General features: G+C 49.8%; 3 protein-coding genes and 2 non-coding genes across 10 annotated transcripts in view; 2 read left to right on the top strand and 3 right to left on the bottom strand.

Annotated features, from left to right (window-relative positions):
* Window positions 1-21,428, top strand: part of RASGEF1C (RasGEF domain family member 1C) — an 838,438-nt gene that overhangs the window by 101,911 nt on the left and 715,099 nt on the right. The window lies entirely within an intron of this gene.
* On the top strand, window positions 534-10,908 carry TRIM41 (tripartite motif containing 41). 6 transcript variants are annotated; one of them, XM_044916747.1, is made up of 7 exons: window positions 534-2,048; window positions 5,648-5,743; window positions 7,757-7,987; window positions 8,553-8,575; window positions 8,776-8,903; window positions 9,310-9,485; window positions 10,061-10,908. In XM_044916747.1, exons 1-7 carry the CDS (start codon window positions 1,239-1,241, stop codon window positions 10,199-10,201), a joined length of 1,605 nt encoding a protein of 534 aa, XP_044772682.1. In that variant the 5' UTR covers window positions 534-1,238; the 3' UTR covers window positions 10,202-10,908. The 6 variants fall into 6 exon arrangements, with proteins under 6 accessions (XP_044772682.1, XP_021545598.1, XP_021545597.1 ...); XM_021689923.2 differs by having other exon boundaries at window positions 9,645-10,150; XM_021689922.2 differs by having other exon boundaries at window positions 8,839-8,903; window positions 9,310-10,908.
* On the bottom strand, window positions 11,807-16,379 carry RACK1 (receptor for activated C kinase 1). The gene is made up of 8 exons (XM_021689929.1): window positions 16,137-16,379; window positions 14,913-15,084; window positions 14,225-14,372; window positions 13,906-14,001; window positions 13,375-13,485; window positions 12,825-12,965; window positions 12,316-12,426; window positions 11,807-11,919 (listed from the first exon to the last, which is right to left on the bottom strand). Exons 1-8 carry the CDS (start codon window positions 16,243-16,245, stop codon window positions 11,854-11,856), a joined length of 954 nt encoding a protein of 317 aa, XP_021545604.1. The 5' UTR covers window positions 16,246-16,379; the 3' UTR covers window positions 11,807-11,853.
* LOC123325411 lies at window positions 14,529-14,607 on the bottom strand. Its single transcript, XR_006540416.1, has one exon. It is a non-coding gene; the product is annotated as a small nucleolar RNA SNORD96 family (small nucleolar RNA).
* On the bottom strand, window positions 15,775-15,842 carry LOC123325426. The gene has a single exon (XR_006540430.1). It is a non-coding gene; the product is annotated as a small nucleolar RNA SNORD95 (small nucleolar RNA).

Here is a 21,428-nt window from a genome sequence, read left to right as displayed (position 1 = left end):
ATGAACCGACGGCACTGAACTCAGTTACTATGTGCTAAGCAACATACTAATCGCTTTGAAATTATATTAACTCTAATTTCACAAAACCCTCTGATAGGGACTATTACCCTTATTTTATATGAGTAAATACAGGACGACAAAGTTATCAAATACATCTAACACCCCCCTTTTTTACAGATGGTAGTACAGTCTACATTTTTCAGCACCTCGCTTTTCTCACCTCACAATACATCTTGAAAAGGATTCCCTTTTTACAGCTAAAGAACGTGATAATGTTCCACTGTGTGAATGTTCACGTAATGATTTCACTATTCCTTTACTGATGGGCCGTTAGAAAAGTTCATCTAAACGATACGACAGTGACCAGACGGCAGTTTCTCAAATGCGTGTGGAAATGCCAACTATAGTGGGGATGATTGGCAAGGTCTCCTAGAACTCTTGAGTTCCCAAACAACAAAGTCCTCGGCCTAGAAGGGCCGGAAGTACTTGAGGACGCTCACCGGGACCCGCCCCTCCGCTTCCGGCATCGGCCGTCCGGAGTCCCTGGTGCAGTCCTCATTGCTCGGTTAGTAGGATGGCGCCGGGCCGACGCGGTCACAGCACCGAGAGCGGACGGCCGCTAAGCGCTTCCACCGTCCCCCGAAGTTTATCCCCAGTGGCGGGGGATGGGGGAGGCCGGTTCTTCCGGGTCGTCCGCGTTCCCTGCTCTTTCGTATTACAGAGACGTGGGCCTCCTTCGTTCTAGCCCTCACGCCCTGTTCCCGTGTGCCTGCTAGAGCGTCTCCTCGCCGTTTCCTGTCGCCCAGGGGCCCGGGAGGAAAGAAGGGGGCGTAGCGCTACGGCGGAGGGAACTCGCGAGCTTAGGAAATTCGCAGATACCGGAAGTGTTGGAAGGAAGGCCGGAAGTGAGGGGGCGGAGCCAGGAAGTGAGGAGGGGCGGGGGTTTATGAGGAGGCCAAGGGAGCGTTGGGACAGATTTGCACTCAGGGCCACCTGAGGGACTTGGCTGTAGCGCTCAGCTTTGTCCCCTCCCCTCGCAGAGACACGGTTGTCGTCTAGGAGTAGGGAACTCTGTGTGGAGGGGTGGGTTGTCGGGAGGACCTTCCTCTGCCTGCGCTTGAGGCAAGGTGTGGAGAGGCGGGGTGGGGGTGGGGCCGGGTCGTCAGGGCGTCTGAGAGGGAGGACCCCCGCCCCCCGCCCCCCCACCGCCCACCTACACTGGCTGACTGGACACTAAGATGGCTGCCGTTGCCATGGCACCCAACCCTGTGCAGACCCTTCAGGAGGAGGCGGTGTGCGCCATCTGCCTCGATTACTTCACGGACCCCGTGTCCATCGGCTGCGGGCACAACTTCTGCCGAGTGTGTGTAACCCAGTTGTGGGGAGGGGAGGATGAGGACGACAGAGACGAGTTGGACCGGGAGGAGGAAGAGGAGGACGGAGAGGAGGAGGAAGTGGAGGCTGTGGGAGCTGGTGGGGGGTGGGACACCCCCATGCGGGATGAAGACTATGAGGGCGACATGGAGGAGGAGGTCGAGGAGGAAGAGGAGGGTGTGTTCTGGACCAGTGGCATGGGAGGGTCCAACTGGGACAACATGGACTACGTGTGGGAGGAGGAGGACGAGGAGGAAGATTTGGACTACTACTTGGGGGACATGGAGGAGGACCTGAGAGGGGAGGATGAGGAGGACGAGGAGGAAGTACTGGAGGAGGATGAGGAAGAGGAGCTAGACCCCGTCACCCCACTGCCCCCGCCTCCAGCCCCTCGGAGGTGCTTCACCTGCCCTCAGTGCCGAAAGAGCTTTCCCAGGCGGAGCTTCCGCCCCAACCTGCAGCTGGCCAACATGGTCCAGGTGATTCGGCAGATGCACCCAACTCCTGGTCGAGGGAGCCGTGGGAGCGAGCAGGGCATTTGTCCCAAACACCAGGAAGCCCTGAAGCTCTTCTGCGAGGTGGATGAAGAGGCCATCTGTGTGGTGTGCAGAGAATCCAGGAGCCACAAACAACACAGCGTGGTGCCATTGGAGGAGGTGGTGCAGGAGTATAAGGTGAGAGAAGTAGAAGAGGGGAGTTTAGTGGGGGTGGAGAGGAAGTATGAGGAGCTGGGAAAAGGAAACATGTCCCCTCCCCACCCCAAAACTTCATGCACTGGTGAGCTGATTTTCCTTTACTTAGCACTTACTGGCATCAAGGTGGGTTAGACTGAGAAGGATCCTGTACAGACAAAGCGGACCAGTGAAGAAGACCAGGAAGATTGGCTTCCTCAAAAGAAATTGGGCAAAGCCCATATGATACCGTATCATTGGGTTGCATCTCTTAGGGAAAGCACTGCTGTTTCACACTTCCACTGTCTCTAAGTGTAGGAGTGCAGGTGACAATCCCCTCAGGCTTTACCACCAGTCTCATTTTCCTCTGGGTGAGTCTTCAGTCTATCCTTGACTCAGACCCCTAGAGTTGGGAAGGACTTGGGGCCTCAAAGAATAAGAAAGTGCCTTAAGGAGCAGGAATGTAGAAATGACTACTAGTGTCAGACCCAGATACTCTGCATTTGCCTTTTAATGGGTTTCTCACCTACCCCCTGATATGGCTTGTTTCTCCTCACGGACTTTTGTTAGATCTGAATCAGTCTAATGTACTGACTAGAACGTACCTTTCCTGAGAATGCAGAAAAAAGGGAGAGGCTTCTAAATCAGAAGACCGGGCTCTGCACTTGTGAATATTCACTCAGGCATCTCTAAAAGTCTTGGAACCTTAATTTCTCCAGGATTAAAAGTTAATATTTACTGAACACTTTACTTACTATGTACACCAGGCACTGTACTAAGCACTTCATGGACTCATTTAAAACTCAAAATAATCCTGTAAGTTTGATATGGTTTCTATCCCTGTTTTACAGATTAGGAAACAGATTTAAGTAACATACACAGGGCCACACAGCTACTAGTAAGTGATGGACTTGGTTATGACCCCCTTCCCCTGCCCCGGCGCCCCTGCATACTGTTAACAGTGTCACCGCCATTTAGATGTCTTGTTAGTTTGACTTTCCTGACATGTGACTTCTTGGAGTCTGATTCTAGTTTGGATAATACTTTGCACCCTACTTCTGGCCTCACTCTTTTGGGATATAAGTAAGATTTGTCTGTGAGACAGCCAGCACAAATAGCATTCCTGGGATGGGTTTGAGATAGTGGGACCAGGAGGAAGAAAGGGTAGCTCTTATGTGGTCTGTGCAGAACTTCTTTGTGTTATGACCTGTGTTTCCATACATTGTCACACAGTAACCTCATTTAGATAATTTTTATCATTACCCTAATTTTAGAGTAACGAGTCTAGAACTTCTCAGCTATGAGCAGTACAGCTAAGACAAACTTATACCCTCTCATGACAAGTAACTGTTTCTTCCACACGGTGATTGTCCCAGTTACTAGGGGAGTTTTCAAAAGTACAGTGGGCCCTACCACTTGAGATTCTGAGTCAGAGACAGGGAGAATATCAAAATATCTTTAAGAAAGCCCAGCGTAGCATGGGGATCACTGCATTGGTAACATCACCTGTTTTTTAGGCCCTGTGTTGTTAGGGGAGGCTGTGATCTCATTTTGTCCTTTTTTTACCTCCTTTTGGCTCCTAGTTAACTGTACCCATCAATGGGCAGTCAGTTTGTTAACTGAATCTTGGGGTGGACTATTCATGGGCATTCCATCCCTTCTCCACCCTCCTCCTACAGGACTCTTCTGAAGAGCTTCTGAAACTGGATTTTAATTTGTGTTAGCCACATCTGTTGTATGCCAGCCCAGTAGGGCTCTGCAGTTTGAGGAGGCCACATAGATGCAAATAATCTGCCATTAACTGATCAGCAAATGTAAATACATAAGTTTTATTATATAAAACTAATTTGAGTGATTCCTTTTCTAACTTACAGGCTATTTTATGGGCAGGTAGTTTATCCCTTTCAAATATGTACACTAACTAGCACTAGCTTGGAACAGTGTTGTTTTTTAGAAATATTTCTTTATTGAATAGGTAATAATACAAATGATATATAAATAAAGCTCCTAAAAAGGTGGAAGTCCTTGATAATTTCTCTTAAATAGTACTCTGTTTGGATTTGTGCTCATGAATTTTTTGTCAGTTATTTAGGAAAAATATTAAATGGAAATTTAAGCATCATAAATTCTGAATAGAGTTGGAGAAAAGAAGGTAATATCAAAAGACAAAATTTTTTGTAGTTTATACTACTTTCATGTAAGGGATTGCTTGTAATATTTTTAATGTAATTTTTTCAACAACCACTTACCCTGTGCAACAACTGCCTTTTGTACTCTGGGTCAGTAACCTCTTTAGTTCAGGGGTCATTATCAGGTTGTCACTGGCAGCTTAGACATAGGTAGAGAATACTAGATAACATTTATTGATCTTTGGTACATCCCAGACACTGTATGAAGCATACTGTCCATAAGGTAGATTCTGTTATTCCCAATTCCCACGTAAGGTGAGGAAACTGGAAATGTGGCTCGCATCAGGTCATCTGGTTCCATTCAGGTTTAGATTGGAATCTAGGCTTGAGCTCTTCTGCCCTGTACTATCTCTCAAGGAAAAGGAAGGAGAAAGGCAGAAGTAGTAGGAGACATTAAAAAGGAAAAAAAAAACAGGTTGGGCCCATCTTTGGTCTCTAACAGCCTTTTAAAGAAAAAGATTCTGTTACAAGTGATTGGAACATAGACTCAAATGCATATTGGCTGTGAAGGTTAAAACCTTAGGAAGAGACGGTTTTTGTTTTCCATTTAGTAAGTGAGTGGGAGAGAAATGGACAGAGAGGCATAGAAATTAAGGGGGGCCCCTGCCCCCAGGAGCCCCTGTGTCCTGGGGGAGGCATACTTAAAAATCAGTGCCTCAGAAGTATTGTAAAGGTTGTATTCATGTTCCTTGGGGTGACAGAGGAAGTTGGAGGCAGGGAGGATCTGGACCATGGTCAGGTAGCTGGGTTTTAAAGGAAGCATGCCTTGGGCCAAATGGAGAAAGGCAATCCCAGGCAGAGGGAACAGCATGGATAAAGATATGGAATTACATTCAGGAAAAGACAGGTAGTTTTATGTGGCTAAAACTAAGAGTCTGTATTAGAAGGGGCAAGTGTAGGAGAGGAGGCTAGAAATGTAGAAGCAATGAGAGCCTCATATTTTGCAGGTGGTGGAGAACCACTGAAGGATCTTTAGCACAGGCACAAAATTGTCAGAAGTATTTAGAGATGAAAGTTACAAGGAAGATTGCTTATGAAGGGGAAGGGACCATAGGCAGGAACATTCATGTGGAAGGACTTTGTGTGGTGAGGGCTTCAGGCCAGGTCCGCTCCAACTCCGAGTATGGGGCTCTGTAGTCCTCAGGATCCTACTTTTAGAGAACACACCCAGGGCTTCTGTACATGAGTGCAGGCAGACTGTTGGAGGCCTTTGTCATCATCTGAAGAGAAGAAAGGGGAGGAAGGGAGTATGATGTTTATTTGGTACCTGTGGTGGGGATCAGGCTTTGGGCCCCAGTGCACTGCAGGGAAGATGGGGGAGGTGGCCCCCAGGCACTGCAGGGAAGATGGGGGAGGTGAAAGCAGGTGCCTCTCCCATCCCAGGCCTCTAACCTTCCTTTCCCATTCCCTCAGGCCAAACTGCAGGGGCATGTGGAACCACTGAGGAAGCACCTAGAGGCTGTGCAGAAGATGAAGGCCAAGGAGGAAAGGCGGGTGACAGAGCTGAAGGTGGGTCAATGTCCTTGATGGGGTTGACTGGCTCTGTGATCAGGCAGGGAAAATGGGCTGCCCACTCTCAAAAGTGGTGGCTAGATTCCCTGAAGAGGGGCAGCCGAGGCCTGGGAGAGAAGTAGACACATTCTCAGGATCCTGAAGAGAGAGGGGCTTTAGATGGTAGAGGGCGTGTTCGTTCCTAGGTTCCAAAATGGGAGTGGAAGCAGGCCTGGGGCAGAGAGGTTGGGTCCCTGGCCCAGGGCTGCAAAGCAGACTTACCACCCAGACACCTCACTCCAGGCCCAGTGCCCACCACACCGGATAGCACAGAGGGCAGAAATGGGCAAGGAAAATCCACATAACAGCCATCAGAGGAGCCCCAGTTCCCAGGACAGATGGCAGGGCAGCCCTGAGCAGGAGAGGGGGGCCAGAGTGTTTAATGGACGATAGGAATGTTAGCATGGCAGAGACTTAGTCTTTTCTAGTCCAGTGTTTCTCAGCTGTTTTTCATGATTGATCACCCCTCCCCAAGGAGTATTTTTAGATATTTTTTCCCATAATATCAACCCCCCACCCCCAACTCTGTACCTGTTTTTGTAAGGTCAGCAGGCACTGAGAATGGCCTGGCACTGAGCTTTGGAGACCAAGCCAGGACATCCTTCTTGTCTGACCTCTTCCCTCATCTCTCCCACGCCTACCACTCTGGCCAGTTGAGGGGTCTTGCCACTTCCCAGGGCTTGTGCTTACTCTTTGCCACCTACACATTAGGAACTCTGCTGCTGGCTACTGCCAGGCACTAAGTGGTGGAATCTGAGTCTGGGAGCCATGGAGTCCTCTTGCCTCTAGCCAGATGCTCTGGGGTCCTCGGTTACAGAGAGAGGATGTCAGATCTGAGTGTCTGTGGGGCAGAGGGTGAAACTGACTTCCTTCACCCACTTGGTCAGTCAGAACTTCCTTTCCCTCTCTGGCCTGTTATTCTTTGTCCCAAGAATGTCTCTAGTTGGTGGGTGGAAAGCATGCCCACTATCGGGATTCCCCAGCCCAGGCAAATGGGGTAAGAGTGGGCAGAAGTTTTCTGTCATTATATGTAGAAGTACCTACACAGTGATGCCCATGATTTTGCCTCTTGGCTCTTAAATTGTAAAATATAATTTGGCTGTTTACAGGAAGAGTTTGCTAGACTCCGATCTAGAAGGATTGGGTGACTTTCTGAGGTCTTTAGTGGTATAGTCAAGACCCTAACTTCATATCCTGATTCCTGAATTTTTATTCATTTCAAAAAATTCTAAGTACCTACTCTGTGGTTGGTGCTCTTCCAGGGTCTGAGGACCCTGTGGCAAACAGAGATTATGCAGTGGTGGAAAAGGATGTTAAAAGATGCTTCAGTGTAGAATGAAGCGGGGGAAATCGGAGGGGTAGACGAACCATGAGAGACGATGGACTCTGAAAAACAAACAGGGTTCTAGAGGGGAGGGGGGTGGGAGGATGGGTTAGCCTGGTGGTGGGTATTGAGGAGGGCACGTTCTGCATGGAGCACTGGGTGTTATGCACAAACAATGAATCATGGAACACTTCATCTAAAACTAATGATGTAATGTATGGGGATTAACATAAGAATAAAAAAAAAAAAGAAATAAATGGCTCCTCCCACCAAAAAAAAAAAAAAAGATACTTCAGTGTAAACATAACCTAAGATTAATGCCATGATATACAGTGATATTTTTGGGGGTGGTCCTGATTTAGATCTGGAGGGAATATTTTTAAGCTTAGACCTGAAGAATGAATCAAGTTAGTTAGCCAGGGTGGAGATAAAGTTACAGGCAGAAGTTGTTGAGTTTGAGACCACTGTGCTGGGGGTGTGGGAGTGGGGCCTGGTAAGGCTGGGAGGCGGGGAAGGGGACAGGGGCCTCTTTCCATTTGGGATGTAGGGCTCCATTACCTTGGATTGAGGGGCAGCAGTTGCAAAATTGGAAGTTTATGTTTCTGTGTGTTGAGGTGGTATCCACCATCCCCTTTGCATCATCCCAGAGCCAGATGAAGTCAGAGCTGGCAGCTGTGGCCTCGGAGTTCGGGCGGCTGACACGGTTTCTGGCTGAAGAGCAGGCAGGGTTGGAGCGGCGCCTCCGAGAGATGCACGAAGCCCAGCTAGGGCGTGCAGGAGCAGCGGCTAGCCGCCTGGCGGAGCAGGCTGCCCAGCTGAGCCGCCTGCTGGCGGAGGCCCAGGAGCGGAGCCAGCAGGGGGGCCTGCGGCTGCTCCAGGTGAGCAGTGCCCCCTTCCTTATCTCCCTGTCTCCCCCAAACCCTGTACTTGCTCTGTCAGGCAATGCTTACCAAACGTCTGTTCAGAGCTGCCTCTCTTCTCATTGAGAGGAACCCACGATGATTTAACCTAAGACCAAAAGGTTTTTTGAGGCTGGGGACAGAGTTAATGCCAAATGTGGTGTACGTGTGATTATACCCAGTGAAAAGAAAGAAGATTCAGTTGTAGAATGAGGGTTTTAAAGGAGAGTTGAGGAAAGAATTTTTGACAGCGATATCCTGAAAAAGATGACCAAGTCATGTTGTGAAAATTCTTTTACTGGGGTTGAAGATTCTGTTATTGGTCTTGCACAGGATGAGATGAATTAGGTGTGCTGAGGCATAGGGATTACTGAGATAGATACATGCTTATTGAGGGCCTTGAGGGTGCTCTTTCTTACTCCCTGTTCAAGTTCAGTCCTTTCTCTGGCTGGAATCAGATTGGGAGAAAGGAGCTGTCTCTGTGCAGCTGACTCTCTCTTTGTCTCTTTTTCCCTCTCCCTCTTTTTGTTTCTGTTATTCCCAGGACATCAAGGAGACTTTCAATAGGTGTGTTGCCACCCTTTTCCTCTGTGACCCAGTGGCATCTGGTTCCCCATCCCTACCTCTCTTGGATATCCCGCTCCTTTCCTTCCTTCCCCAGGACCCGAGTTTCTGCCTCCTGGACCCTCCTCTCCTTCCCCTCAGCTTTTGCTCTTCCCTCTGGGAATATCATGGTCCCACCCCCTGCCCGGTCCCCCTTCCTCCAGGTGTGAAGAGGTACAGCTGCAGCCCCCAGAGGTCTGGTCCCCTGACCCGTGTCAACCCCATAGCCATGACTTCTTGACAGATGCCATCGTGAGGAAAATGAGCCGGATGTTCTGTCAGGCTGCCCGAGGTAGGGAGGTCACCTGTACGACCTTCCTTTGCCTTTCCCTTTACAGACCAGAGATTGGGTTCTGAGGGGGTAGGTGGGTCCCAGGGGGCGCGATTGGGGCTGAGGTGGAGCAGGATACAGGTAGGCTGCTTGGGGCTTCAAGCCAAGAGTAGCTTTTGTCCTAGTCCAGGTAGGTGTTGGTGGTCGGGGAGGGAGGTGGGTAGCAAGAAGAGCCAGGGCCAGCATTAGACCTGTCCAGTGTCCTGGAAACAATGGGGAAAGAAGTGGAGCCCATAGGAACTCAAGTTTGGCCTCTAGAATGGGGTGGGGTGAGGACACCTGGAAGGCTGGGAGGGAGGGAGGCAAAGGGGAGGGCAGGGGAACAAGTTGTTCCAGCCCTGGCATATTTGTCCTCCCCTCTCCCAAGTGGACCTGACGCTGGACCCTGACACGGCTCACCCGGCTCTGATGCTGTCCCCTGACCGCCGGGGGGTCCGCCTGGCAGAGCGGCGGCAGGAGGTTGCTGACCATTCCAAGCGCTTCTCAGCCGACTGCTGCGTCTTGGGGGCCCAAGGCTTCCGCTCTGGCCGGCACTACTGGGAGGTAGAGGTGGGCGGGCGGCGGGGTTGGGCGGTGGGCGCTGCCCGTGAATCGACCCATCATAAGGAGAAGGTGGGCTCTGGGGGGTCCTCTGTGGGCAGTGGGGATGCCAGCTCCTCGCGCCATCACCATCGCCGCCGCCGGCTGCACCTACCCCAACAGCCCCTGCTCCAGCGGGAAGTGTGGTGTGTGGGCACCAACGGCAAACGCTACCAGGCACAGAGCTCAACGGAGCAGACACTGCTGAGCCCAAGTGAGAAACCACGGCGCTTTGGCGTGTACCTGGACTATGAGGCTGGGCGCCTGGGCTTCTACAATGCGGAGACTCTAGCCCATGTGCATACCTTCTCAGCTGCTTTCCTGGGCGAGCGTGTCTTCCCTTTCTTTCGGGTGCTCTCCAAGGGCACCCGTATCAAGCTCTGCCCTTGATAAGCCTGCCACCCGCAGGGGCCCCTCTGGTTAGCACTTGGGGGGCGGGTGGTGGTGGAGGGTGGCCCGTAAGTTTGGGGGCTCAAAGGCTCCTTCCACTGTTTGTTGCTTCCTGCTCCCCTTTGACCCAGGCCCGCTTCTCCCTCTAGGAGCCTAAAGAACCCTCCTGGCCTGCAGCTCGGCCTTCTCTCACCTGCAATGTCTGTCCAACAGGTCTGCATGGGTCCCTGATGAGAACAGCTGCCTGGTTTTCCTTCCCTCTGTCCACCCAGGGGTCTGAGTTTGAGTAGGGGATGAGCGGAGATTTAACTCCATTACTTAACTTCCCTTTCCCTGCCCCTGCTCTTCAACCCTGTCAGTTCCCAGGCTGGGGTACTTGAGCAAGACTCATGTCTGCCCCCATTTCAATTCCATTTTCTGATGCAAATTTTAGCTAAGGGATTTGGAAGCTTTTTTTGGGGAGGCAGGTTGGGCAAAAGGGTAGAGCTGGGTAATAAAGGTCTACTCTCCAGGGGAAGTAGGAGGGATTCTGAACTCCTTCATCCCCAATTTCTACCTCCATAGACTGGCCAGAATTTAGCTTGAGAGCTCTAGAATTGTCGACATGGTTTAAACTACATACCATTATATATCACCCAATAAATTATTTTCTCCCCCTTCCTTTTTTCCAGCACTCAAACTAGGAGTAAAGCTCACCCCATCCAACCCCTCCAGGTCTTTTCACTGCCAGGCTCCTTTCCCCTTTGTTCAATGGAGTTCCTTGTGTCAGTTTCCAGCCTCTTCATGTCTTTAGTTCTCCATTTGGTGAGCCCTGACCAGGAGCCTGGGGACAGGGGTTTGGATCCCCAGAAGAGCCTTGGGTATAATCTATTTTTCTAGTAATCCCCTCGCCTTCTGTCACTTGTCAGCTTTTGTCCTCTACTTTGATGGCAGAGGTCAATTTATGTTCCTGGGGAAAAGGGAAGATGGGTTGTGTTGTGGAAATAAAAAGTTTATTTGCTTCTTTTGTGGAGTCCTTTCCTTTAGATGAACAAAAACAGGATGAGACAACATTTTTTTCCATAGTAAGCCAGTTCCTCTAATGTGATGCCAAAGAACAGAGGACTAATTGTACCTTCTTGTGATAACCTGCCTTTTGCACTGGTCACATTTGGTGAGCCCTCTTTCTCAAGCATGACCTTATTCCCATAGACTGATACTCATTCCCTAGACCCATCTGAATGACCTACAGTAGTTGTTTTTTTACTGGCACCCTCTTCAGGATGCACTTGAAGATGTTTGTTTGCTGCTATTGTGGCTTTAGGACTATGGTTTTCCCAAGAATCTTCACATTTCCAAAGTCTTTCTGTGTGATTTTATCTAGCTGAAATACCATAAAAGTTGAAGCTAAAGCCAGAGATCTCATTACCATTATGAGCTGACAGAAAAGGAAATGGAAGATCTGTACAGGCTACATCAACATGCTGCATGTTACTTACTTACCCACCACTTGAAGAAAAAAGCCAGCTGTGATTATATTTACAAATACCTGCAGACCACTCTGTACAATTTTTAGTGTCCAACAATGGAAAGAGTAAAAATTATTAAGCAGCAATTCTTCTAGTGAAGAGTTGCTTCATCATAGATGGATTCAAAAATCTCCAACAAAAAGACCCAACTCGACAGACTAACCTGAGGAGTTTCAGAATATTTGTTTTGTAATCGGGCTTTGAGGAATGACAAAATGCCTATTTGTTATTTCTTTATAAGCTAGGACTGAGGTTTTACTATTCCTGAAGAACATTTTCTCCAGGCTTAAAGGAGACCTAGAGGATCTATACTCGAGACACAGGACATTGTGATGTAGCATAGCATTACAAAGTAGCTTTTTTTGTTTATCAGAAAAAGACACTTTCTAAAAGTCAGAAAACCAGTGTTTTATTCCTAGAGCTCTGCCATATTTCTAGCGGGTGCCGATGGTCACCTGCCACACACGCACCAGGTTGTCTGTGTAGCCGGCAAACAGAGTCTGCAAGGGAGAAAGGACAATGATAGGTCATGTCAGAGCCACAGAACTCTGCATTTCTAGTAATAAAGATGGCCTTTCTTTTAAGATCCCCAATCTCCTAACCACCAGGTTGTAGGCAGTAGATATTCCTGGAGAAGCCAACAGCTGGTATTAAGGATTCATACTTTTGTAAAATGGTTATCTAAGGTGTTAACTGAAGGCAGGTAATCACTGCCTGCTAGATCAATTTTCCTTCCAATTCGGGAACATGTACTCTATTCACTGGCACAGCTAATCTGGTCCTCCCAAATCACCCTGGCTAATTTTGTCATTTTACTTTATGTCAAAGACACACCAAGAGCATAAAGGGAGAGAGAAAAGGTAGAAGCCAAGTCACTTAAGGAGAGACCTACTTACCTGACCATCAGCAGACCAGGCCAGAGAGGTACACTGGGGTGGCTCTGCCTTGCTGCTGGTACTGATAACTTCTTGCTTTAGTTCATCTACAATGATCTTGCCTTCCAAGTCCTGGGGAAGGAGCAAAATCAGGATAAGGAGGGACTCTGTTACAAGCATTGGCGGGGAGCGGGGGCAGGCGGGTAGAGGTTGAGGATGTTGCTGAACAGCCTAAAATGCACAGGTGTGCCTCCCTTCCTCCCCACCAGAACAATCTAGTCCATCATGTCAACTGTGCTGAGTTTGAGTAAATTGTTGTAATTTGCCATCCCCTTTAGTAGACAATTATCTGCCACCACTGTAAATCCCAATCTTGGGAAGCTGTTAACTTGCTCTTCCTTGATCTCCACTGATAGCCCCATGGTTGTTCAGGAAGCTTGAATCCCATCAGTGACGTATGAGGAAATCACAACATTGCCAGGGCTCAGAGTACAGCAAGGTGCTCGGCCTTAACTATAGCCCACACTCACCCAGATCTTGATGCTGGGGCCCGTGGCAGCACAGAGCCAGTATCGGTTAGGACTGAAGCACAGGGCATTAATGATGTCCCCACCATCAAGTGTATAAAGGTGCTTGCCTTCATTGAGATCCCACAGCATGGCTTGGCCATCCTGGAAAGATAAGGAAAGGGAATTAGGGCAATATGAAACCTATTCCAGATGTTAATCTCAACAGTCTCAAAATTCTGTCCCTCCCCCCACAAATGTCCCAAAAGCTAAGGATTCAAATACCAATATTTATCTCTGAAAGCCTTTCCTTTCATGCAGGAAACCTCACCAACCCTACGTCTCTGACAACTTCTAAATAACTACAATCAGTTCTAAAAACTAAAACCTACTAATCAATAGCTTCAAGAAACCAGCTTTACTGAAAATAATCTTTTTGTTCCAAACAGTATGCCTTATCTATGTCATTTCTAGAAAGCAATCTTAAGAAATCTTGGATTGCTATCTCATTATCATAAGTATTCTTTCTAAAACACTGTCCCCCACTGAGTAGTAACTCCCAGTTCCTGAATACCTTCCCTCCAGAAGCGCAGAGGGATCCATCTGGAGAGACAGTTACAGTGTTCAGGTAGCCCGTGTGGCCGATGTGATTGGTCTTCAGCTTGCAGTTTGCCAAGTTCCATACCTAGGTTTGGGAGGTTGTGGGGGTAACAGGTGAAGAACCTGGCTCTGAATCCACTGGGGTCAGGAGGGCTCAGGACAAATGAAAAAGGCATGGCACCTTATTTAAAAGCATTCCAGGACAGGGTGGCTATTTTTCATTCTATCAGTAACAAAAAGGTTAAAAGAATTTGTCTTGGTCACCCAAGGACTATTAAGATTAAAAAAGGTAACAAATGTTCTGTGTGTTGCTTTATGGGGGACACTGGGCTTAATTAGCTACTTCAGAAAAAGTATTAAGAACTAATGGCCTGTACTTAGAAGACAGCCATAGTAAAAGCCAACTGAGGGACAAAGCCTTCGAAGTTAAAGCCTATGACCACCTGGGAGGCAGTGGGAGAATATTCTGGCTGGTAAAGGCCCTACACCCTGGTTCCAAGCTCACCTTGACCAGCTTGTCCCAGCCACAGGAGACAATAATGGGATTGCTGCTATTGGGTGAAAATCGGACACAAGATACCCACTCCGAATGGCTCTCGTCCTGCAGAAGACAGAAATCAGGAGAAACGATCCTGGTCCCCATGAAACCCACCACCCCTTCTCTCAGTTACATGGGAAGTATTCACACCCCCAGGACCCAAATCTTAGTATTAACAAAACCCTTTAGAGTCCAGGCCAGGCTTGAAATCACCACGTACTGGCAAGATGAGAAGAATAGGAGAGAATCTTCAACATGTGCTTTCTACATGTGCCTTCACAGTTACCTGGACAGTATACTTGCATACACCGAGAGTATTCCACAGCTTGATAGTTTTATCTCGGGAGCCAGAAACAATTTGCCGGTTGTCGGAGGAGAAGGCCACACTCAGCACATCCTTGGTATGTCCTACAAATCTGCGTGTGGTGGTACCCCTGAAGAGGAGGACTTGGTCAGTCTCCAAATGCCGCAAACATCCTTCACATCAGACTACTTCCCTGGCCTTTTCGTCTCACTGGAGCTGCCATTAATCACATGAGTCTGGACATGGGTCTGATCACAACAGGCCCACGGTTGAGCATATGCCAGAGAATCCCTTCAGAATTGCAGGACATGTCCTCACTCCCGCATGGGGATTGGCTGACAATGTCATCTGTCATCACCGGGATCCTCCATTATGCCTGACCATCCAAAGACTGAGCTCCCAAGCTTACCAGCTTCAAACACTCGCCAACTCCCCACCACAGTATGTGGCAAAACTGCTCAACCAGCCCACTCCTAACAATTCTGCCTAACTAATTAAAAGCAGCAAGGATGGGAACCAAACAAACCCAACTATCTTTTCTAGGTACTCTCTTGCCCTACAGTTCCCACAATGAACCTCACTGTCCCTTGGAAACCACCTCCCAACACATGTACATCATTTCTGCCCAGCTTTTTCCCAGTGCCCCAAAGTTAATCGACCAGCTACTTGCGTTGTGAGATCCCACAGACGAAGAGTTCCATCCCAGGAGCCCGAGAGGGCAAACTGGCCATCTGAGGAGATGACCACGTCACTAACAAAGTGGGAATGGCCCCGAAGAGCACGCTGCGGGATGCCATAGTTAGTCTCATCCCTCGTCAGCTTCCACATGATGATAGTCTTATCTAGGGGAGGTAAGAGAGAAAACCCAGTGAGGAATCCCATAGCCCCTTGCTGATCTACTGGATAATCCAGGATCCCTCAAGTTCATTGGTGGACATAAAAGATAACAAAGACACACAAAGGTGGAGGAGAACCACAGGCTGAGAGCCGTTATTAGTCAAGGACAAGTGATTGGCTATTCAAAAAAGAGTGAAGTAGAACTGAGTAATGCCATAAAGATTAAACTCAGGGGTACAGAACTTTAGCAGATTTTGGATGCTCTTTTCTAACATTCAGATCAATTAAACATCTTTTTTGAGTCTGAGATCTAAAGATCTGAGATCTAAAGCATAAACACTACTGCTTGGGTGTGGGAAGACTAGCTGTGAGATTCTTAACAACTGCTGCTGAGGGCTGCCACAAGTGCTGAATTTGGAAAAGTTGCTTTACACGCTACCAGATTGGATGCTTTCAATGAAACATGTTAGACTGAACAAGCTTTCCAATTAAGCACCAAACATTACCCCAGCCTCAGCCTACTTTTAATAGTGTGGGGGCCAACAAAAGGCACAAGAGGCCTCCAACCGCTGCCAAGTTCAGAGAATGAAAAAACCGAAGGCAGGGGGAAAAAAAGGCACGGGCCAGCAAGGAGATTGGAGACACGACTTTCCCTTGGAGTCCATCCACTACCCACTAAGCACAGGGCCGGGCAGAAGCTCAGAAACAGCCTCTGGATCTCAGCACAAGCACTCAGATGGCATGTTGGGATCATCACCGCCCCGCCCGACCCCGCAGGCTTCTGTGCACACTCAGGCACACCTGCGAGAAGGTGGGTATGAAATAAAACTCCAACCCTGCAATCCTCCTGCCAGCCACGAGCTAATCTAGGTCTCCATCTCCGCCAAGTGGGAATGCCTCACGGGCTTATCCGGGCTGAAGCCTAGGCCCGGGTCCGCATGCCCCAACTCACACCGGGACGGAGTTTTCCAAGCCAACTCGCGCGCCACTGGCAACGCCAGGCGACGCGCGCAACCCACTCATCCCTCAATCCTTTGCCCCGCACCTTAGCCCGTACCTCGAGAGGCGGACAGTATCATGTCCGGGAACTGGGGAGTGGTTGCGATCTGAGTCACCCAGCCGTTGTGGCCCTTGAGGGTGCCACGAAGTGTCATCTGCTCAGTCATGGCGGCGGCGAGTGCGGGTGTCGCCGCGGCGACAAGGATGGAATTGGATAGTTCAGAGAGACCTGCAACACAGCCACTACCGCCCCGGCCCTGCGGAGGAAAAAGGGAGAAAAGGCCCCCGCCGGAACCGGAAATACCCGCCTGTTCGAGCAAAAATGGCGGCCCCCATAATGCACTTCTGCTTAAGATGGCGGCGCCACGTAGGGCAAAGGGCGAGGTGAAAAGACAAAACTTCATAGTTCCCTCGCTACGCAACATAGTTTGGCAGTGCTATACAAAAACATGCTGAAACCAACTCCACCAAGCGTTTAAAAAGGCCCCTCAAACGTCCACTGGGGCATGATGTGTAAGAAGCGGAAGACGGTAAGTGCACAGTATATTCCCATAAGGATCGCCCTGCGCCTTCACTGCCCCCACGTGGCACAGCGCGAGCCCCGCCCTTTCCGCTTGGTGCCTCGGAGGGCGACGCTGAGGGAGCTTAATTTCGAGGTGAGAACTGTGAGTAACGGTAAGCAATATGAAAAATATGGTAGTCAGCTTTTAAAGTACACTGCTCAGGTGAACTACTAAACCCTGACAGATTTCCATCGCAGTGGACAGCTGCTCCCTCAAGAGGTTTTTGCTCTGAGGGAATTGACTGAGGCACTCCTTGTCCGGAAGGACTTAGTCCAGGCAGAAGTTCAGACAGGAATGGGTTACGGAACGGAAAACCCGGGAGGAACGAAAAATCGGCCTGTGGGCTGCTTGTCGGCCACCCAGCTCTCGCCGTGGCAGGAGTGCGGAGAGGCGTCGCAGAAACTAGGAGAAGGAAGGCCTCCGAGTTCTGACTTCTGCGGACTCGGGTCGAAAGCCGGCTGTGAGCCTCACCACCTCACAGAAAGGTCGGCCGGTCTGCGGGTCCAGGCGTGCCCCCAAGGAGGTGCCCTCAGACTGGGAAGCAGTGGAACGTGGTTCCCGGGCTGCCTACCGGCCTCCCATTTAACCGCATGGTATGTGAATATGTGGTGCCTCCCACTACCGCACATCCTTGGTATTAAGAGATGATGCTGGCAGATAGCGCCCTTGTCACAAATTTTTTTAAAGAGGGAGAGGCACAGACCAGGGTGATAGCAGTCGCTGTCATCTATGCAAAATAAGGGGAGATTATACATACGTATTTATTTTGTTTGTAACACGTATTAAGTTTCACATCTGTGAAACGAGGTTGGAAATAATAGTACCTACCGAAAATGGTGTTGAGGAGAGTAAATGAGTTAAGATAGGTTTAAGCGTCCAGAGCAATGCCTGGCAGAGTAAGTGCAGGCAAACTTAAACTCCCTAGCTCTTGTTTTAGGTCTTGGGGGATACAGCTGTGAGCAAGGCGGTGAGGACTTGGTTTTCTTGGAGTTTACATTTGATGGGGTGAGTGGAAAGGAGATTGAGAGGGAAATTGGAGCAAAGAGAGGAAGGAGAAGTAGGAGACAGCCCTGTGGATATATGGGAGGATAAGGTTCCAGTCAGAGGGACCGAATATGACGGGGGCGGGGCGAGGTGGGGGGCGGGGAAGGAGTCAGTGCCAAAAGTCCTGAGCTGGAGTTTTGGAGCTGCTGAAAACCAAACAGTGGGATGGAGGTGAGGGGCAGTTGACAGGGCCGGCAGGCGTGGGGAAGGACTGTGGCTTCTCAGGGTGCGGGCCTATGTTTCAAGGGTCCCGGTTGTGTACATCATTTGTCTTTTCTCTTTAGCAACACTAAACTCGAACTGCACCCCGACTCACATGTTTTGTTTGTCCTGTGGTCATGAGAGACCCCTACCTTCACCCACACCAATATCCAGCTCGCTGTTCATAGCTCGGGTCATGCCAAGTACTCTGGGCGGTTGGGACAAATGGGGAGGTGAGAGATTCCACGCATCTTCAAGTGGAGATGCGCAGTGCAAACACTCCCCTGGCTGTTGGCCTGTACATGCAGAGGATTTGCTCTCAGTTCAAGAACACACTTCCTTTATCTCCTACCTATACTCTCTAAAGAGATCATTCCTTAGTCATATTTACCCCCTCGAGAAACCTCATTTGGCTCTCTGTTTTTTTTTTTTTTTTTAAAGATTTTATTTATTTATTTGGGAGAGAGAGAATGAGAGACAGAGAGCACGAGAGGGAGGAAGGTCAGAGGGAGAAGCAGACTCCCTGCCGAGCAGGGAGCCCGATGTGGGACTCGATCCCAGGACTTCAGGATCATGACCTGAGCCGAAGGCAGTCGCTTAACCAACTGAGCCACCCAGGCGCCCCTGGCTCTCTGTTTTCTTGAATGTTGCCAGGGAGCCCCTGTGGAATCAACATCCCTGAGGTAGGGCCAGGAGTACAGGTTTATTTTGTTTGTTTGTTTGTTTATTTATCAGAGAGAGAGTACAAGCAGGGGGAGTGGCAGGCAGAGGGAGAAGCAGGCTCCGTACTGAACAAGGAGTCCCATGCGGGGTCATGACCTGAGCTGAAGGTCGTCGCTTAACCGTCTGAGCCACCCAGGCATTCCCAGGAGTGCAGGTTTAAAACGAGCCTCCCAGGTCTCTCAGGCCTGCTCTAGAACGCGATCTTTCGGCACCGCCCGGCCCTTTTCCAGAAACGGTTGGTTCCCAGGCTAGCCCCGCCCTCCCCAGGCCCCCTCTGGGCGGACCCCTTCTTCGAGTCCTCCCCTCGGGCTACCGAGACCAGACCGAGATTTCTGTAGCTGTCTTTGGCCTCCCGCAACCCGAGGGCCTCGCCCTACGCCAGCCCCTTACTCTTTGAGACTGTTCTGGCAGCGCCCCCTCCTGTTGGGCCAAGGCAGGAACTCGGGTTTTGCATTGGAGCCCACCAGCACCGATCTGGCAATGCCAGTGGAGAGGGAGGAATGGGATGTAATGGACTTCCGGACGACCGGACCACAGGATTGGGCTTTCCACCTCGGGAGTTTTCCTCCAATCAGTGCCTGGCCTCCCTTCTCTTGGAGAGGATGCCGGCAAGCCACAAAACCACCGATGGGCCTTCCTGAATCAAGGGAGGCCTGGCCCTGACTCTCCGGACACTTTGGGTGTAGTTGGGTGCAGGGGTTGGGTGCAGGGACCGGGTGCAGCGGGAGCCTTCCCCTCTTGAGCCCAAGCTGGAGTTGAGCCCCATACATGCCTGCTTCCCTCTGGGGCCCCGCAGCTCCCTGCTAGGCGTATGGGCCCACCTGGACTACTCACTCCTCAAGCCTGGCCCCTTCCAGTGGGATGACTTCTCTCGGCTGCGGGATGCATCTTAAGAATAAGCTGCCTGCTTCCCATAACAGTCTGCTGCCTCTGTAGGCATCGGTAGGGCCTCTGGGTCTTTTCATTACACGTGTCTTTGATCTGGCCTCTGGGAGGTGGAAACCTGCTGGAGGGCCCCACCTGACCTTGGGAGAAATTGGGGAAAGTTAATCTGCAGAGTCTTCTTTGTGCTCCTCAGGCCACCCCTCTGGTAAGTTCCCCACCCACTTCTGGTCCCATCCCTTGGGCTGCCCGTCCTCTCCCATGTCCCCACTGGTACCACCTTCAGGCCCAGACAAGGTAAACAAAGGAGAGAAATTGGAAATGCTCTTCTAAGGAAGTCTGTCCCTGGGGTGCCTGGGTGGCTCAGTCGTGAAGCGTCTGCCTTCAGCTCAGGTCATGATCCCAGAGTCCTGGGATCGAGCCCCACATGGGCTTCTCTGCTCATCAGGGAGCCTGCTTCTCCCTCTCCAGCTCCCCCTGCTTGTGTTCCCTCTCTCGCTGACTCTGTCAAATAAATTTATAAAATTAAAAAAAAAGGGGGGGGGGGGAGTCTTTCTCACCATTCCTTTTCTGCTGGGAATCCCTAAGATCGACACAGCTGGAAGAAGCCCCTCTCGTTTCCCTGCTAGAGGCCTATGACCTCTTCTAGGAACAGAGGCCTCTATTCCCTCCTGCCAGCATTCAGGAGATGAGACAGGTCTTCCCTTCCATGAGGTGGTGAGGATTATTGTGGGTGATAGGTGAGGGGCTGAGGGAAAGGGCTGTGGCCAAGACCAGAGGGCCTCTGTCAGCTAAAGCAAGTGGCTTCCCTTCATTTTGCTGTTCCTCTGCAGATTCAGTGTGGTTGGCATTGGCATGCCCCATACTCTTTTTGTGGCTACCCTGGCTCTCCCATGCTCTTCCAACTGTCAGTTCTCTCCCACACAGAACACACACATTATTCTGCCTGGAAGGCCCACCATATCCCACCCTCACTTTTCTTAGTTAATCTAAGTTTCCTTCAGGTCTCAACTTAGGTTGCCACATCAGGGAAACCCTCTTGTGACCCTCAAGTCTAGGTTAGGTTCCTTGTTTCATGCCCTCATGGTGATGGTGTTCGGGGCCTTCACAGCACTTAGTTCAATTTGCCCTTATTTGAATCCCTCAGGGCTTTTCCTCAGTGCCCTGAGGTCAGGGACTGGTCTGTTTGGGCTGCATTTGCTGGTAGAGGGTTTGGTTGTGGAAGATTCTAATCTTGGTGACTAGCCTCATAGGCTAAGTAGTTAAGGGCAAGTAGTTAAAGGGTGTTTCAGGCAGAGGGATCACCATGGGGAAGAGGTGTTAAGAGTGGTTTGCATGCAGAGGTTTGGGAGATGGTTTCAAATGGGAAGGTAGGATAGAGTGAAACCCAAGGTGATCAAGAAGCCCCTATCGAGGAGTTGACTAGTAAGGAATTTTGTCCTGAAGCCTAGGACTGTCTCTTTAGGATTATCGTAATCCCTCTCCTGCCTAGACTTGATTTTGCTGACAGTCATTTGTTGTCAGAGTGGAGGGTAGGTTGGAAGAGTGAGACTAGAAAGAAGAGTTTAGAAGCTGGACAGGAGGATCTGTAGGAGAGTCATGAGAGTCCTATAAAATGAGGCACTGAGAACTTCCTACTGGCCTTATGAGTGAGTCAACATTTCATCTAATCCATATCTCTCCTCCCTACCCCACCTTCTTCACTCCAGTATCTAGAATTGGGCTCTGATTATAGGAACTATTTCATGATGAGGCCTAAAGAATTAAGTTTAAAAAGGTTGGAAGGAAACAGGGGAAGTTCTATTCTTCGGTTCTGTTCCATTATTCCTGGTGAGAGGTAGGGATGTGATATTAAATCAATGCTGGGAACAGATGTTATCAAAAAACCATGTATCATTTCTTTATGTCTCTTGATAAATATTTAGTGTCCATCTTAG

The sequence above is a fragment of the Neomonachus schauinslandi genome, chromosome 7 (assembly GCF_002201575.2).
Source record: "Neomonachus schauinslandi chromosome 7, ASM220157v2, whole genome shotgun sequence".
NCBI classification, from domain to species: domain Eukaryota; kingdom Metazoa; phylum Chordata; class Mammalia; order Carnivora; family Phocidae; genus Neomonachus; species Neomonachus schauinslandi.
This window is presented reverse-complemented; position numbering and strand designations above follow the sequence as displayed.